A 17,736-nucleotide genomic window follows, 5' to 3' on the forward strand; every position below is an offset into this window, starting at 1 on the left:
GTTGTGGCCTCTCCCGTTGCGGAGCACAGGCTCCGGACGCGCAGGCCTAGCGGCCATGGCTCACAGGCCCAGCCGCTCCGCGGCATGTGGGATCTTCCCGGACCCGGGCACGAACCCGCGTCCCCTGCATCGGCAGGCGGACTCTCAACCACTGCGCCACCAGGGAAGCCCCTGATTTTTTTACTTCATGTTTCCATCTCTCCACATCCTTCTTCCCTTCCCTCCCCTCGGGGTATTCTAGCCTCTGTGACCTGCCTTCATCTTTTCTTGCCTAGTAAAGTCATGCTCGTCTTTTAGATCTCAAAATGCCTCAATTTACAGGTTTTGTAACATCTAAAACTCCTTAAATATTTTTAGTTTTTGCATTGAACTAAGTTATTATACTGCCTGTGATTAAACTGTACTGTTTGCTATATACTATATTTAAATGTTATATATTACTATGCATAATTGTATTTATATGTCTATTTGTTTCTGAAAAATAAGACCTTTGTAGTTAGTTCCCTGACCAGGGATCGAACCCATGCCCCCTGCAGTGGAATCACGGAGTCCTAACCCCTGGACTGCCAGGGAATTCCCTGAAGTTTCTTCAATGATTTTAAAAGGTTATTTTATTACTAATATTTTAGAAGCAGCTATTCTTTTTATTTGGTTTTACCTTTTCTCTTTCCCTTTCTTTTTCCTCTCCCTCTCGACTCTCTTTCTTCCTTTTCTTCTTTCCATGTTTTATTTTAAATGTAGTAGTTTTGATCCATGTGTTGGCAAAAGATCCATGAAGGGAAGAATCTTTTACATCCTGTTTTTTATTCTGTATGATTAATAGAACAAGCAAAATATTTTAAGAAAAATTTCTGTACACTTTAAGGTTGTTGACACTGAAAAAATGAGATGCATAGCTATTTGGCAGTTGTCCTTGTATGTAGAATATAGATATTCTATTTAGACAATACGATGTGGTTTATATATTGTACAAATATGTTTCTTCAGTATTTATGTCCTGTCCATTCATTTCCTATTATGTATGAGACACTATGCTGGTAAATAATAAAATAGTGTATGATCCCTAAATAATAAATAGGAATTACAGTGTAACAAGGGGAAAACTTACAATCAAATAACCACACAAATATTTTTATAATTTCTGATTAGTGCTAAGAAGGAAAATTACAGGGCTTCCCTGGTGGCGCAGTGGTTGAGAGTCTGCCTGCCGATGCAGAGGACACGGGTTCGTGCCCCGGTCCGGGAAGATCCCACATGCCGTGGAGCGCCTGGGCCTGTGAGCCATGGCTGCTGAGCCTGCGCGTCTGGAGCCTGTGCTCTGCAACGGGAGAGGCCACAGCAGTGAGAGGTCCGCGTACCGACAAAAAAAAAAAAAAAAAAAGAAGAAAATTACAGACTGCTATGAAAACAAATAAATAGGTTTACTCTAATCTGGAAGAATTAAAGAAAGCTTTTTTAAGAGTAAAAATTGAGCTGAGATCTAAAAGACAGGAATGACTTTACTAGGTGAGAAGGTTCCAGGCAGAGAGACACTATGTGTCAAGGCTTTAAAGCAAGAGGAATAATGATATTCTGGACGAACTAAGAAAGTCCTGGTCGCTACAGTACCCTGAGGGAGGGGAAGAAGAGTGGAAAAAGATGCTGGAGAGGTGAGATGTGGTTTTTGCATGTGGTTTTCCATTGGGAAAGCCTAGGAAGGATTTTCTGCCAGAGGGTGATGTGATCAGATTTGTGTTTTTTAAAGATCAGTTCATCTCCTGGGTGGGCAACTAATTAGTGGACAAGAAATGGATTGATGACAAGGCTGTCGTGCTCCCTGTGAGATATGATAATAGCTTAGCCCGTTATAGCTGTTAAGATCAATAGGACTCAGTCATGGATTAACTATGGGTGATGAGAGAGGACTGGTTGGTTATCACAGAGATATCCTAGGTAGGTTTCTGGCTTGTGTAATTGGAAAGACGGTGGTGCCATTTGGTGACAGGAAACGCTGTAGAAAGGACGTTTGGAGGGGAAGTTCGTGAGTTTAGTTTGAAGTATCTTTGAGACTTGCACTTCATTCTCCATCTGACTTCCATTGCTTTTAAGAAAAAGATCTCAATCCTTATTATGACTTACGAGACTGACCCTATCTGTATGTTTATTCTTGTTTTGTCCCATGCTCCCCTTTGTTCTCTGTGTTTAGTCACTTACCTTCTTCAATCTCTGTCTTGCCCCACTTTTCAATGTGTTGTTTTCTCTCCCTGAAATCTCCTCTGTTGCTCTCTTCACATAGTTAACATCTTCTCATCATTTAGATCTCACCTCAGTCATCACTTTTTCAAAGAAGTGTTGGGATATATTGACCAAAGGAAAAAAATACATTTTTTGAAGTAATAAGGTATATATTGTGTATATATATTATATATATAAAATATATTTGGACTCAACTCATGGTTTCTTTTTAAATTTGTTATTATAAATCATCAATCATTTGTTGTGATTTTCAAATTTTCTGTATTTGACTAATGGGATCCCCTTCAAGCTATCACCTGTGTCCTTCTGACATGTCCTTATCATTCTCTGAGCGCTTCTTTACTTGTCACAACAAAATATTTACGGGTTCATCTTCTACTTTCCCAGCCCCATCTCTGAATCAGCCTCTTCTCCAAGGAGCTCTCATTCCTTTTAGTATTGAACATTGGGAATGGTTTTGAGAAACCAAGATCCGGGCACTAGACGTGTTTGTTGCTGTTGGGGTGTCTTTGCTTCCAGTCCCTCTCAACTAATTTAAAAATTACTTAAACTAGTCCCTCTCACCCCCCATGAGGTTATGTTATTCATTTGAAATATAGCTAGATTCATTTGTTTCTGTTTGTACTTTTAGGCCCCCTTTCTCCATTTCTGTTGATTTTGTTTTCGAGTATGCAAAATTATAACATGGTCTGAAAGTCAGAACTATGCAGAAAGTATAGATCCATCCACCCATTTCTTCTGCCTATTCCTACGTTCTCATTCTTTCCGTCCCATTCTTTTTCTTTTTTAAAATTTCTTCTTTTTTTAACATAAAAACTGACATACTATTGACATTTTTGTGCACTTCACTTCTATCATGTGACATTTTTCCTGGTAGTCACTCCATATCAGTTTATAAGGAACTTCCTGGTTAGTTTTAGTAGCTGCATAGTACTTTGTGTGTACCATAATTTATTCAGCCACTCTCCTATCCTGTGTATTGGCCCTTACTTTGTTTATAATATTAAACTAACAGTGAATAATCTTGCAGATACATTTTTGTACTGCTGGTAGTATATCTTAAGGGTAAATTCCTAGAAGTGGGATTGCTGGGTCAAAGTAAAATGTATATACAATTTTGTTAGATGTTGCCATGTTCCGTACCAGGAGGACTGTACCAGTTTGCATTCTTTTTTTTTTTTTTTCGGCCACACCACACAGCTTTCGGGATCTTAGTTCCCTGACCAGGGATCAAACCTGGGCCCCCTGCAGTGGAAGTGCAGAGTCCTAACCACTGGACTGCCAGGGAATTCCCTCAGTTTGCATTCTTACTAACAATGTATAGTGTCTCTTTCCCCGTTGCCGCTCCAGTAAAATGTGTTGACATATTTTTACTGGTTTAGTATATGAGAAATGGTATCTCGGTGTAGTTTTAAATTGCATTTTAGAGTGGAGTTGAACAAGTCTTTTCATATGTTTATGGCTATTTATTGTAAATGGGGTTTTGTTTACCATTATATCCTCCAAAACTGGGTATTATGTAGGTATATAAAGTCTATTGATTTCTGTATGTTAATTTTATATTCCACAACTTCCTGAATCTTTTATTATTTGGGTTAGTTTTGTAATTGCTTCTGTGGAGTTTCCCTAACATACTATCATATTATCTGCAAAGGAAATTTCCAGTTCTTACGCCTATAACTGATTTCTCTTGTCTGATTTTGTTGTCTACTATCACCCTTCCTACTCATTGTTAAATAGTAGTGGAAGCAGTGGACATCTCTGCCTTGTTCCTTATCTTACTGGAAAACTTCTAGTTCTTCTCCATTAAGTTAGAGGCTGGTTTTAGGACTCACTTATATTTATTTACTCAATTAACAAATTATCAAAGTACAAAATTACTTTAAATTATATCTCAGTAAACCTGATGTTAAAAACAAAAATCTATCTCTGCTACTTCTGGGTTTGGAGGAGAATGGTGGCTACCTAATTTTGAATCTCCCCATGTCCCTTTCGCCCGCTCCCCAAACATAAAAACAACAGGGAGAGTAAATAGAACCACACTTGATCCTACCTTCAGCAATACTAGGAGACAGAGAATATCATGGCCTTCAAATTACCTGTAAGTTGTGAAATGAACTTACTTCCATTAAAGATCCTGCTGCTACTAGCCAGCAGGTGCTGAGAACAGAAATGAGGGAGGCTTAAAAGACTCCATGAAAAAAAGAAAGTGGTTCAGAGGACTTAGGCAAAGCACAAAAAGAGTAATCCCCTTACCTGCAGAAAGAGAAACTCCAACACTAAGTGCAAAATACTGAACACAGGTTTGGATATACTAGAACATAGTACTAGCTCTTGAAAGAGTGTGGGACTGGGAACAGAAGCCTCAGAGAAGCATCGCTTCTGGAAGAGAATCAGATATGTAGAGGTGTGTGTAGTTTCCCTTGGAGATAGTCTACTGAAGGGAACGAAGAAGATAAGAGGGAAGAGTTAAGGATGCTGCAGAAACAAAAGAATATACACATCAACTCCTTCTTCCAACGGCGCTCTCTGAAAAGAGACTGCACAGGAAAGGGGGACTGTCAGAAGAGGGCACTCTCAAACTAGGAGCTCTGTCCAAAAACTGATTAGGATTATTAAAAAGCAGATCACATCCATATAAAACTGTAAAAAGCTGAAAATGTGATTCAAAGTTGAAATGCTGTTGAAAATTCTCACTTAATCAAAAAGTTGACAGAAACTATAACACAGTCCTCCATACTGAATGACATATTCTCTAAAAGTATTTAGGAATAATGAAAAAGCTTGAATCAGAAATTTAAAAACTAAAAACAGAAATGGACGCGCCCCCCCCACCCCCGCAAAACAAAAGAAGAAATGAGTGTTGATTGAACCAGATAAGAAATAGAAGAAAAAAGTCCGAATAATATTAGAGATGAAGACTAAATTACAAGGTGTCCAAGGGGTAATAAATTCATGTAAAAATGTTATAAGGGGCATTGAGCTAAAGCAGGGATATAAAAACAGACTTAGAGACTGAAAACGAGCTTAAAAAAAAGAAGTAGTAAAAAGGGTTAGAGAGGAAATGATTGAATTGGAAGACTAGGAGAAGAGGTCCAACATAAGACTACTTTGGAGACTGGAGAAGAAAATCAAAACAACTGACCAGAACTAATATCTAAAATTAGAATCCAAGAAGACATTCCAGAAATAAAAGGAACCTTAAATCTACATATTGAAAGGGCCTACTAGATACCAGGGAAAATACCCAGAACAGCCTAAGAAGTATCCTAGTAAAACTATTACACTTTAAAGATGTTTAAAAAAAAAGTCCTCAGGGCCTCTAGGAAAAGATGACTTTGAAAGACATGTAAATTAGACTGGACAGACTTTTCACAAATAACATACAAAGCAAGGTAACAGTGAAGCAACGTTTCTAAGAATCTTAAGGAGGTACAAACCAAGGATTTTATATCTAAGCAGCTGCCTTTCAAGAATCAATCAAGGTTATAGAAAGTTTTTTTTAATTTGTTTTAATAAATTTATTTTGTATTTTTTGGCTGCGTCGGGTCTTCGTTGCTGCGAGCAGGCTTTCTCTAGTTGGCGCGAGCGGTGGCTTCTCTTGTTGCGGAGCACGGGCTGTAGGCACTAAGGCTTCAGTAGTTGTGGCACATGGGCTCAGTAGTTGTGGCTTGCGGGCTGTAGAGCGCAGGCTCAGTAGTTGTGGTGCACGGGCTTAGTTGCTTTGTGGCATGTGGGATCCTCGTGGACCACGGCTCGAACCCGTGTCGCCTGCATTGGCAGGCAGATTCTTAACCATTGTGCCACCAGGGAAGTCCTAGAAAGACGGTTCTGAATGTCCAAGAACTCAGAGAATACTGTGCCCATGTGCCCTTTCTGGTGAATCTACTTGAGGGAGATTCTAACCAGGTATGACTAAGGAAACTCCGGACGGATGAATGAAGACTTCATACATGTATTTGTAGAGCTGTGACCAACGAGGATGAGGCGTTTTGGTGAATCAGTCAGAGTTTGATCAGGGGAAAAGGACCACTAGGAGTAAGGAGAAATAATAAGGATTTGTTAACGGCACTTGACTTTATGTAATTGTGGGAGCTGGTTAACTAGTCTACATGTATATAGCTGTTGCTTCTGTGTCTGATGCCTCAATTTGAAGTCAGAAGTTCAGGCAGTTGAAAAGGAAAGATGGATAAGAAGTAGGGGAGATCAAGGGTAAACTACAACCTGCACGCATGAACTGGAACCCGTAAGGATGAACTGGAACCAATGTAAGCTTCCAATTTAAATAATGAGGTGACCAGAAAAATAAGTTTGTTCCCCTCATCAGGAGCTAAAAACTTGCCTGGCCCAGGAGTTGCAAAAGCTGAGGGAAGAGATCTGGCAGGAGCTGGTGCAGCTGCCGGGGCCCAGCTGCTACCCCACAACCACTGAGGTGAGCCAGTAGATGAGCTACAGAGTGTGTAAACTGCAGTAGCACCTGGTGCCCTGCACCAATCTTCCAACAAGAGAGGATAGGGCTGCTGCTGCCCTTAACACCTTCCAGTTCTCTCACATAATATCTTGTGGTCCAGGATAACCCAGAGCTAGGCAGGGAGTAGAATACTGGAAAACAATTCCAACTTAGCTAAGTCTATAAATCCATCACCCAAGAGTAGAGGAATAATATAAAATCATGTATTCTGACAAAATTAGAAAGAATGCAACTAAAGAAAGATGGAAAGAAAAAGGAGAGAGGGGAAACAGAAGACTATTGATTATTGTATAGGTAATAAGTGGTAAAGGATGCCATTTAAAAATGATAGGTCAGATAGCAAAAGGTTATAAAAAATGGGGATTAATACTTTTATAATATGATTAAAAAGTATTAATAGAAAGTAACCACTGGAACAAAAATAGAAAACTTTTTTTTTTTTTTTTTAAAAAACTTTTTTTTTTTTTTTTTTTTAGAAAACTTTTAAAATAGAAATAAGTTGCTTCCTTTATTGCTTGGTACATGGATATTCCTAATTGTTTTATCTTTGTTGTGAATGCTTTTCACATTAAAACGTTTCTTCCTTTGCCCTGTTTAATGCTTTGGGGCTTGAAATCTACCTTGTTGGTTGATCACACCCTTATGTTCCTGTCGCTTTCACTTGCCCACGTATCTTTGTGCATACCTTTATTTTTAGCTTTTCTGATCCAAATCATTTTAGTAGGTGAGTTAAACCCATTCACATTTATTTATAAATAGTGTTATGTATAGTTATTGTGTTATTTTGTGTATTAGGTTTTATTTGCTGTTTCTCAACATGATGTGCTTTTTTGCTATTTTACTTTACTCATTTCTTTTGATATGTAGGAAGTGTTGTATTTCTCTTTTATTGGTTATCTTTGTACTTATAACTTTAAAAAATAATAATAATGAACATTTGTTGAAGTTTTACAGTAAACTAGGTACTATGCTAAATGTCTTATACAGATTTATCTTTCTAAATCTTCAAAACTGACCTATGAGGCAATTCCTGTTATTTTCCCATTTTACAAATAAGAAAACTGATGCACAGAGAGATTAAGTAACATGCCCGAGGTGACATGTTACTTGGTAATCAATGCTGAGTTTTTCTCTGAATCCAGCCTAACACTTCATACTTTTTTTTCTATATTATTTTCTTGATGTACTGTATTGATTAGATAGAAGAAATATGTTGTTTTTAGTTTTCAGCCGGTCTGCTGTCTACAACAAGGTTTGTTCTAAGAACTATACAATAGGAATTTTAAATAAAGACCTTATGGAAACATCTTGCTTATATTCATTATGTTAATCTATAATAGAGTTAGGTCAGAAAAATTTTAAGAGGATAATGTGATAATAAATACCAACAAAAAGCAATCATAGTCACTGTGAATTTCAAAGGGGATTAAAACAGGTGGAAAAAAGTTATAAAATTTCAACATCTTCTAAGAAAATAGAGAATATTATTTTAAAGCTTTATCTAGATAAAGGACACAGGGTTTTAAACTTAAAATAGCTGCATGGTTTTGATCATATGTGTTTGAATTTAGATTTAAATGTTAATTTTTTATTCATGAGTGTAAACGCAGTTGAAGATACTAATTTAGTTCTATGTTTCCTCTTTTTTAATCTCTGACTGTTTATATTTATTTATGACCCAAAACCTAATATGTGGATGGTGATATTCAAACTTTAATACTTCATAATGTTCAACGTATAACTTTTCCCGTTTAGATGGTCTTCTGATTGTTGGTGTTCACTCGGCTAAGTTTCCAAATGAAAGAGTCCTGGATAACGTTAAGAGTGCTATTCTTCGATACAACATCACCCACCCTGTGGTTAATGATGCAGATGCCAGCCTTTGGCAAGAACTAGAAGTTTCCTGCTGGCCAACTCTGATCATACTTGGACCCCGTGGAAACATGTTGTTTTCTTTGATTGGAGAAGGACATAGAGAGAAATTATTTTTATATACTTCAATAGCTTTAAAATATTACAAAGACAGGGGACAGATCAGAGATAATAAAATTGGAATAAAACTCTATAAAGATTCTTTGCCACCTTCACCATTGCTGTTTCCTGGCAAAGTAACGGTAGACCATGTTTCTAATAGATTGGTAATAGCAGACACTGGACATCATAGAATTTTGGTCGTCTGGAGGAATGGACAAATTCAGTACAGCATTGGAGGTAAAGTTTGCTAATTATGTTATATAATGTATTTTACATTATACATGTAAAAAACTAGTTCAAGGAAATGCATTAAAATTGAAATTTATAAATAAGAACTAATTGTAGAAGGGCAATATACACTGATTTTAACTTCATCAGAAATTATTTTGTTAATTGTGTCTGAATTAATCTCTTTTCACTCCCTCAAAAACAAACAAAACTACCCAAAAAAACTCCATTAAGATCAAAAGGAGGAAATCTTTTGTGTAATTTTCAAGTATATTCATATATCCCATCTTGTTTTTTCAAAAAACTGCCACAGTATTGTATCTTATGAAAGTATTATATACATTTTAGATTTCAGGCATTTTAAATGGAAGTATTTCACTTTCCATCAAAATATAGCCATATATATATTTATTTATTTGTTTATGGCTGCGTTGGGTCTTTGTTGCTGCGTGCAGGCTTTCTCTAGTTGCAGCGAGTGGGGGCTACTGTTCGTTGCGGTGCACAGGCTTCTCATTGTGGTGGCTTCTCTTGTTGCAGAGCACGGGCTCTAGGCAAGCGGGCTTCAGTAGTTGTGGCACGCGGACTGAGTAGTTGTGGCTTGCGGGCTCTAGTGTGCAGGTTCAGTAGTTGTGGCACACGGGCTTAGTTGCTCTCCGGCATGTGGGAGCTTCCCGGACCAGGGCTCGAACCCGTGTCCCCTGCATTGGCAGGCGGATTCTTAACCACTGTTTTTTAAGACCACAGCAATACCCTAGGAAGTTGAGTCTTAGATTATGAAATAACCTAGGATTTGTATCTTATTATACTTTTCTCTCCTTTCATAAGAACTTAAGCGTACTTCTGAATCCATTCCATTTGGTTGTAGTGAAATAAAAGTATCATATAGGCATAGATCATTTTCTTTCATATCTCCCTGGTCTTGATCTAAAAAGGGCTCTTATTGACATCTTATATAATTAATAAAATCTGTTAAGTACATTATTAATCCTGCTCACCAGGCTGAACTGACATCTGACAACATAATTAGTCAAAGAGAAAAGTAATTCATCTCTTTGCAATCCTACTTTGGTCACACATGCAGTGTTAGTACATAAAGTAGGGATATCAACATTCCTGATGCAAATAAACTAATAAATAAACTAAAAAATAAACTAATTGTTTCCTAAGTCCTGAGGCTATTCTTAGTATGCCAAGGTATCATACTTAGCTCTTGAATTCATTTGTTTCTTATTTGTTGTTTCTGTTAGGGTATGTGTGTGTTCTATATTGTTTATTTTGCTTGGGCAACTTGGTATTTTGGTTAATAACAGGAAGTTATGACAGTTGTCACTCAAAAAGCATCTGTTATAGCAAATTACATTTAAATGGTTAAAAGTTTTTAATAGATTTCTAAAATTTTCTAGTTTAGATGGATATTCTCCTTTGTTAAACAGAGGAACCATCAGCAAGCTACCTTTTCCAAATATGTTTCTAGGAATATTGTTATCTTGTGATAAATTTATAGTTATTCTACAATTTTTAAAAAAGAATTCCGTGGTCAGATACACTCAGGAAATACTGGTCAGATGTGCTTTAAAAGATTTTTGGTGGTGGTGGTGTCACTGTACTCAGATCTTTTACTCTGCCTAATGTATCTCATGAATATATGAGAGGAGGTTATAGTATACAGTATTTTCCAATCTGAAGTGATCACAGTACTCTCCCTTTTTTTCCCCCAGGGAACTCTCATCACCAACAGTAATAAATAGTATTATTAATAATAGTAATAATAGCAAACAAAAATATGCCTGGCATTATTCTAAGCACTTTACCTGTATTAATTTATTTAGTCCTCACAGTGCTATGAGTTAGGTATATTATTAATTCCATTTTACGAAAGAGAAACTGAGACACACAGAACTTGCCCAGATCATCAGCTAGGAAGAGCTAGGGTTTAAACGAAGTCTGTTAACTTGGGATTCATGGGCTATTAAGAAATGCTTGAATGATCCTCATGATTTAGGAACCCCTTGCAATTCCTGTGACATTTTATGGGCATGTGTATTTTTGTAAGGAAAGGGTTCGTAATTTTCAGTTGTAATCAAAGGGGTTTATCTTCCAAAATTGTTAAAAATCATTCATCTAGATTGTAAAAGATTTAAGTTATTTTTTAATTCTTTCTAGTCTAGATAATAGGTAATTCAGATGCTTTTTAAAGTAATTTCTTCTGATATCTACTACTAAAGTGTACTAGTAACCATTATCTAGTAAGCCCTGTCATTAGCAAAACTTACTCTTGAGAAAAATAGGTATCTTGGGATACAGTTTAGTTTTTAGGTAGAAGTATCAAGTTATTTATATTAAAATCCCAGCTTTAAATACAAATTTTATTTTTTCGGTGTTAATTTGAGATAACTTTAAGTGGAAAAATTTTGTCTTACAGCTATCTTGTCTTGTAGGACCCAACCCTGGAAGAAAAGATGGAATGTTTTCAGAGTCAACTTTTAACTCACCACAAGGTGTAGCCATAATGGATAATATCATATATGTGGCAGATACAGAAAACCACCTTATAAGAAAGGTAATTTTCCATTTTAAATAAAGTTTTAATCCTTCTAATCAGCAAAACTTATATTTACTTGCTACATAAATATTTGAAGTGAGAGGGTGTTGCTTAAATACTTCAGATCATCCTCATTCAGCTTTGTTCAGAGGTTACTTGTTTTAACTTTATTCTTAGACAAAACACATCAAATCGTTTTCTTAATCCTTTATTTTAAAGTCATGTGCCTAATCACCCAAAAGCTCCTCATTTTGAGGTATTTTCCTAACTACTATTTATAAAGAGATGCTTTGTCCTTTTTCAGTTAAATTTTCTCAAACTTAGAAAAAAAAAAAAACATACCACTCCTGCATCCCTTCAGCTCTTATGCTTTGTCTGGGAATACTTATCTGTCAATTAGTCTTAAAATTTATTTTATCTCATTATAAAAGTAATATATGATCTTGTTTTTAAAAAATGAATTAATAGGTAAAGGTAAAAAAGGTCTCCTAATCATCTATTCAGGCTCTCGAGGGGTAACCAACCATTGTTAAAATTTGTGTCTTCAGAAATTTTCTACTCATGTACGAATAATTTTATATTGAAAGGACTGTCTCTAGAGAATCTTCTTTAAACAAATGGAATCATAATGTACATACATAATTCCTAAATTCTTTTTTTAACTTTTTTTTCCATGTTAGTCATATGGCTATGACTGCATAGTATTACCTAGTTATTTTAAACATTTCTTATTGATGAGTATTCTGACTGTAATCTGTTGGTCTTTAAGTTGTTATTTCTATTTGGAAAATAAGTAAGTTCATCTAACCCATTCTGTCGGAACATATATGTACTACATATTGTACCTAAGTACATTTAGGTACTTCCTTGCTTTTCTCACTATTTCTCTCTCTTGATATTTTTGCCCATTTATATTATAAAAATTATCAACTAATATATATATAATAGGAAAAAACATATGTAGAACATTTAATAATAACCACTGTAATGTAAATCTCCATGAGGGCATGACATTTGTTTTCTTTACTACTGAAATCCTAAGCACCTAAAACAGTGCCTGGCCCATAGTAGGTGTTTATTAGATATTTGTTGAATTAATTTATAAGCAAATAACATCTGTTGAATGAAGCATTTTCTAAAGCGTGAATTCCTCTTAATATGAAAAGATGTTACATGAAAAAAGGATTTTGTGGATTTATAAATTAAAGCAGACTTTTTTTTTTTTTTTTTTTTGCGGTACGCGGGCCTCTCACTGTTGTGGCCTCTCCCGTTGTGGAGCACAGGCTCCGGACGCACAGGCTCAGCGGCCATGGCTCACAGGCCTAGCCGCTCTGCGGCATGTGGGATCTTCCCAGACTGGGGCACAGACCCGCGTCCCCTGCGTCGGCAGGCGGACTCTCAACCACTGCGCCATCAGGGAAGCCCTTAAAGCAGACTTATTTTTTGAAAGTCTTGCTAATATATTTTAATATGCTAATATATTGTGAATACACTAGTGGGGGGATATGTGTGTGGTATTTCTAAACTTATTTGACCAAGGAGCCCTTTTTAGGCAGAACTTTTCATAGGACTAATAGCTTAATGTTGTATACTCTGGGAAGAGTGCTTTTATGTTACTAACTCCTTAGAGGTCAGTATTTCCTTATCATTATCTTTTGAGGGTTCTATGCTTCTAAAATTCATCATAGTGTCATAGATATCTAACAGGATATTGAAGTAGTAATATATGTAGCCCACAACATACAGGGAGTACTTGTCCTTTTTTGATTTTATGTTATTTCTCTTGCTTTAGGACTTAGTGGGTTTTGGAGTATTGACTGCATTTCAAATACTTTTTAAGTAGCATAATCATGATAACAAATATAGGTTACTCGAGGTCATTTTTATGACTTAGTTTAGTGTCTGCAAAAATGGAAATGAGAGCATTATGATTTCTTCCTTTTGTTTTAAAAAAACAAAAGTTTTAAAAGTATAAAAATATTTATTGTATTTTACATTTGTTTAAGATCTCATTTGCAGAGGGTTGATCATACTCCTACATTCACAGCTCATGAACATCATCGTTCCATGCCAACCTGTCTCTTGTTAGAATAACTTATTTATTAATTTGTAAATTCCTCTTCATCTCCATTCCCATTTCCCCTGCCATTCCCTGTACATAAGTACACCTATAGGCAGCCTTTCTGATATGTTTGATTCACATTTTCTTATTTATCTGTGACCTTGTAAAACATGTAGTATTTTGTGTGTGGTTTTTTTTTTTTTTTGGTGTGTGTGTGTTTATAACAACTTTATTGTGATATATTTTACATAGTACAAAGGTCACGCATTTCATGAAAATAATTCAGGAATTTTTAGTAAATTTAACAAGTTGTGTAACCATCACCATAAATCATTTTTAGAACATTTTCATCCTCCTAGTAAGAACCCTCATGCCCAATTACAGTTAATCCCCGTTCCCACCCCCAGCCCTAATCTACTTTTTGTCTCTGTAAATTTGCCTCTTTGAACATTTCATATAAACAGAATCATACAGTATATGGTCTTATGTGTCTGGCTTCTTTTATTCTGTGTAATGTTTTTGAGGTTCATTGATGATGTAACATGTCAGTAATTAATTCCTTTGTATTGCTGGATAGCATTCTGTTGCATGTATAAACCACATTTTATCTGTTTAACAGTTGGTGGGCATTTAAGGTGTTTTCCAGTTTTTGGCTATTTATGAATAATTCACATATAAGTTTTGTGTGGACATACATTTTTATTTCTCATGGGTAAGTCTGTAAATACTGGAAATGTTGATTCATATGTTTTATATTTTGTGTTTAACTTTTTGAGAACGTGCTAAACCACAGTGGTTGCATCATTTTACATATCTACCTGCAATATATGTGGGTTACAATTTCTCCATATCTTCACCATTACTTATCATTTTCATTTTCTTTTTTTTTCTTTTTTTCATTTTCCATTTTTAAACTTCTAGGCATTCTGCTAGATATGAAGTGGCCTATCATTGTGGTTTGGAATATGTGTTTCTCTAATGAGGAATGATGTTGAGCATCTTTTCCTACGTATATGGACCATTTGTTTATCATCTTTTGAGAAGTGTCTATTCAGATTCATTGACAATTTTTTATTGGGTTTTTGTGTTTTTTATTATTGAGTTGTAAGAGTTCTTTATATATTCTAGATGCAAATTCCTTATCAGATATATGATTTTCAATACTTGCCCACATTCTGTGAGTTGTCTTTTTTTTATATATATACAAAAGTCAATTGCTTTTTTTTAACATCTTTATTGGAGTATAATTGCTTTACAATGGTGTGTTAGTTTCTGCTTTATAACAAAGTGAATCAGTTATACATATGTTCCCATATCTCTTCCCTCTTGCGTCTCCCTCCCTCCCACCCTCCCTATCCCACCCCTCTAGGTGGTCACAAAGCACCGAGCTGATATCCCTGTGCTATGTGGCTGCTTCCCACTAGCTATCTATTTTACGTTTGGTAGTGTATATATGTCCATGCCACTCTCTCACTTTGTCACAGCTCCCCCTCCTCCTTCCCATATCCTCAAGTCCATTCTCTAGTAGGTCTGTGTCTTTATTCCTGTCTTACCCCCATGTTCTTCATGACATTTTTTTTTTTAAGATTCCATATATATATGTGTTACCATACGGTATTTGTCTTTCCCTTTCTGACTTACTTCACTCTGTATGACAGACTCTAGGTCCATCCACCTCACTACAAATAACTCAATTTCGTTTCTTTTTATGGCTGAGTAATATTCCATTGTATATATGTGCCACATCTTCTTTATCCATTCATCGGATGATGGACACTTAGGTTGTTTCCGTCTCCTGGCTATTGTAAATAGAGCTGCAGTGAACATTTTGGTGCATGACTCTTTTTGAATTATGGTTTTGTCAGTGTATATGCCCAGTAGTGGGATTGCTGGGTCACATGGTAGTTCTATTTGTAGTTTTTTAAGGAACCTCCATACTGTTCTCCATAGTGGCTGTACCAATTCACATTCCCACCAGCAGTGCAAGAGGGTTCCCTTTTCTCCACACCCTCTCCAGCATTTATTGTTTCCAGATTTTTTGATGATGGCCATTCTGACCGGTGTGAGATGATATCTCATTGTAGTTTTGATTTGCATTTCTCTAATGATTAATGATGTTGAGCATTCTTTCATGTGTTTGTTGGCAATCTGTATATCTTCTTTGGAGAAATGTCTATTTAGGTCTTCTGCCCATTTTTGGATTGGGTTGTTTGTTTTTTTGATATTGAGCTGCATGAGCTGCTTGTAAATTTTGGAGATTAATCCTTTGTCAGTTGCTTCATTTGCAAATGTTTTCTCCCATTCTGAGGGTTGTCTTTTGGTCTTGTTTATGGTTTCCTTTGCTGTGCAAAAGCTTTTAAGTTTCATTAGGTCCCATTTGTTTATTTTTGTTTTTATTTCCATTTCTCTAGGAGGTGGGTCAAAAACAATCTTGCTGTGATTTATGTCAGAGAATGTTCTGCCTATGTTTTCCTCTAAGAGTTTGATAGTTTCTGGCCTTACATTTAGGTCTTTAATCCATTTTGAGCTTATTTTTGTGTATGGTGTTAGGGAGTGTTCTAATCTCATAGTTTTACATGTACCTGTCCAGTTTTCCCAGCACCACTTATTGAAGAGGCTGTCCTTTCTCCACTGTACATTCCTGCCTCCTTTGTCAAAGATAAGGTGACCATATGTGCGTGGGTTTATCTCTGGGCTTTCTATCCTGTTCCATTGATCTATATTTCTATTTTTGTGCCAGTACCATACTGTCTTGATTACTGTAGCTTTGTAGTATAGTCTGAAGTCAGGGAGCCTTATTCCTCCAGCTCCGTTTTTCATTCTCAAGGTTGCTTTGACTATTCATGGTCTTTTGTGTCTCCATACAAATTTTAAGATTTTTTGTTGTAGTTCTGTGAAAAATGCCAGTGGTAGGTTGATAGGGATTGCACTGAATCTGTAGATTGCTTTGGGTAGTAGAGTCATTTTCACAATGTTGATTCTTCCAATCCAAGAACATGGTATATCTCTCCATCTATTTGCATCATCTTTAATTTCTTTCATCAGTGTCTTATAATTTTCTGCATACAGGTCTTTTGTCTCCTTAGGTACCTAGGTTTATTCCTAGATAATTTATTCTTTTTGTTGCAGTGGTAAATGGGAGTGTTTTCTTGATTTCAGTTTCAGATATTTCATCATTAGTGTATAGGAATGCAAGAGATTTTTGTGCATTAATTTTGTATCCTGCTACTTTACCAAATTCATTGATTAGCTCTAGTAGTTTTCTGGTAGCGTCTTTAGGATTCTCTATGTATAGTATCATGTCATCTGAAAACAGTGACAGCTTTACTTCTTCTTTTCTGATTTGGATTCCTTTTATTTCCTTTTCTTCTCTGATTGCTGTGTCTAAAACTTGCAAAACTATGTTGAATAGTAGTGGTGAGAGTAGACAACCTTGTCTTGTTCCTGATCTTAGTGGAAATGCTTTCAGTTTTTCACCATTGAGGACGATGTTGGCTGTGGGTTTGTCATATATGGCCTTTATTATGTTGAGGTAAGTTCCCTCTATGCCTACTTTCTAGAGGGCTTTTATCATAAATGGGTGTTGAATTTTGTCAAAAGCTTTCTCTGCATCTATTGAGGTGACCATATGGTTTTTCTCCTTCAGTTTTTTAATATGGTGTATCACATTGATTGATTTGCGTATATTGAAGAATCCTTGCATTCCTGGAATAAACCCCACTTAATAATGGTGTATGATCCTCTTAATGTGCTGTTGGATTCTGTTTGCTAGTATTTTGTTGAGGATTTTTGCATCTATGTTCATCAGTGATATTGGCCTGTAGTTTTCTTTCTTTGTGACATCCTTGTCTGGTTTTGGTATCAGGGTGATGGTGGCCTCGTAGAATGAGTTTGGGAGTGTTCCTCCCTCTGCTGTATTTTGGAAGAGTTTGAGAAGGATAGGTGTTAGCTCTTCTCTAAATGTTTGACAGAATTTGCCTGTGAAGCCATCTGGTCCTGGGCTTCTGTTTGTTGGAAGATGTTTAATCACAGTTTCAATTTCTTGATTGTGATTGGTCTGTTCATATTTTCTATTTCTTCCTGATTCAGTCTTGGCAGGTTGTGTATTTCTAAGAATTTGTCCATTTCTTCCAGGTTGTCCATTTTATTGGCATAGAGTTCCTTGTAGTAGTCTCTTAGGATGCTTTGTATTTCTGTGGTGTCTGTTGTAACTTCTCCTTTTTC

The 17,736-nt window shown here is 36.1% G+C and overlaps 1 protein-coding gene across 1 annotated transcript in view; it reads left to right on the forward strand.

The window, feature by feature from the left end:
• The window catches only part of NHLRC2 (NHL repeat containing 2), a 59,617-nt gene that overhangs the window by 7,370 nt on the left and 34,511 nt on the right, over positions 1-17,736 (forward strand). Inside the window, exons 3-4 of the mRNA XM_027112657.1 lie at positions 8,462-8,917; positions 11,347-11,468. Coding sequence (XP_026968458.1) covers positions 8,462-8,917; positions 11,347-11,468 — 578 coding nt within the window. The remainder of the gene's footprint in view (positions 1-8,461; positions 8,918-11,346; positions 11,469-17,736) is intronic.

This window comes from Aethalodelphis obliquidens, unplaced genomic scaffold, assembly GCF_003676395.1.
Source record: "Aethalodelphis obliquidens isolate GAN/ISIS:26980383/991018 unplaced genomic scaffold, ASM367639v1 scaffold11, whole genome shotgun sequence".
Taxonomy (NCBI): Eukaryota; Metazoa; Chordata; class Mammalia; order Artiodactyla; family Delphinidae; genus Aethalodelphis; species Aethalodelphis obliquidens.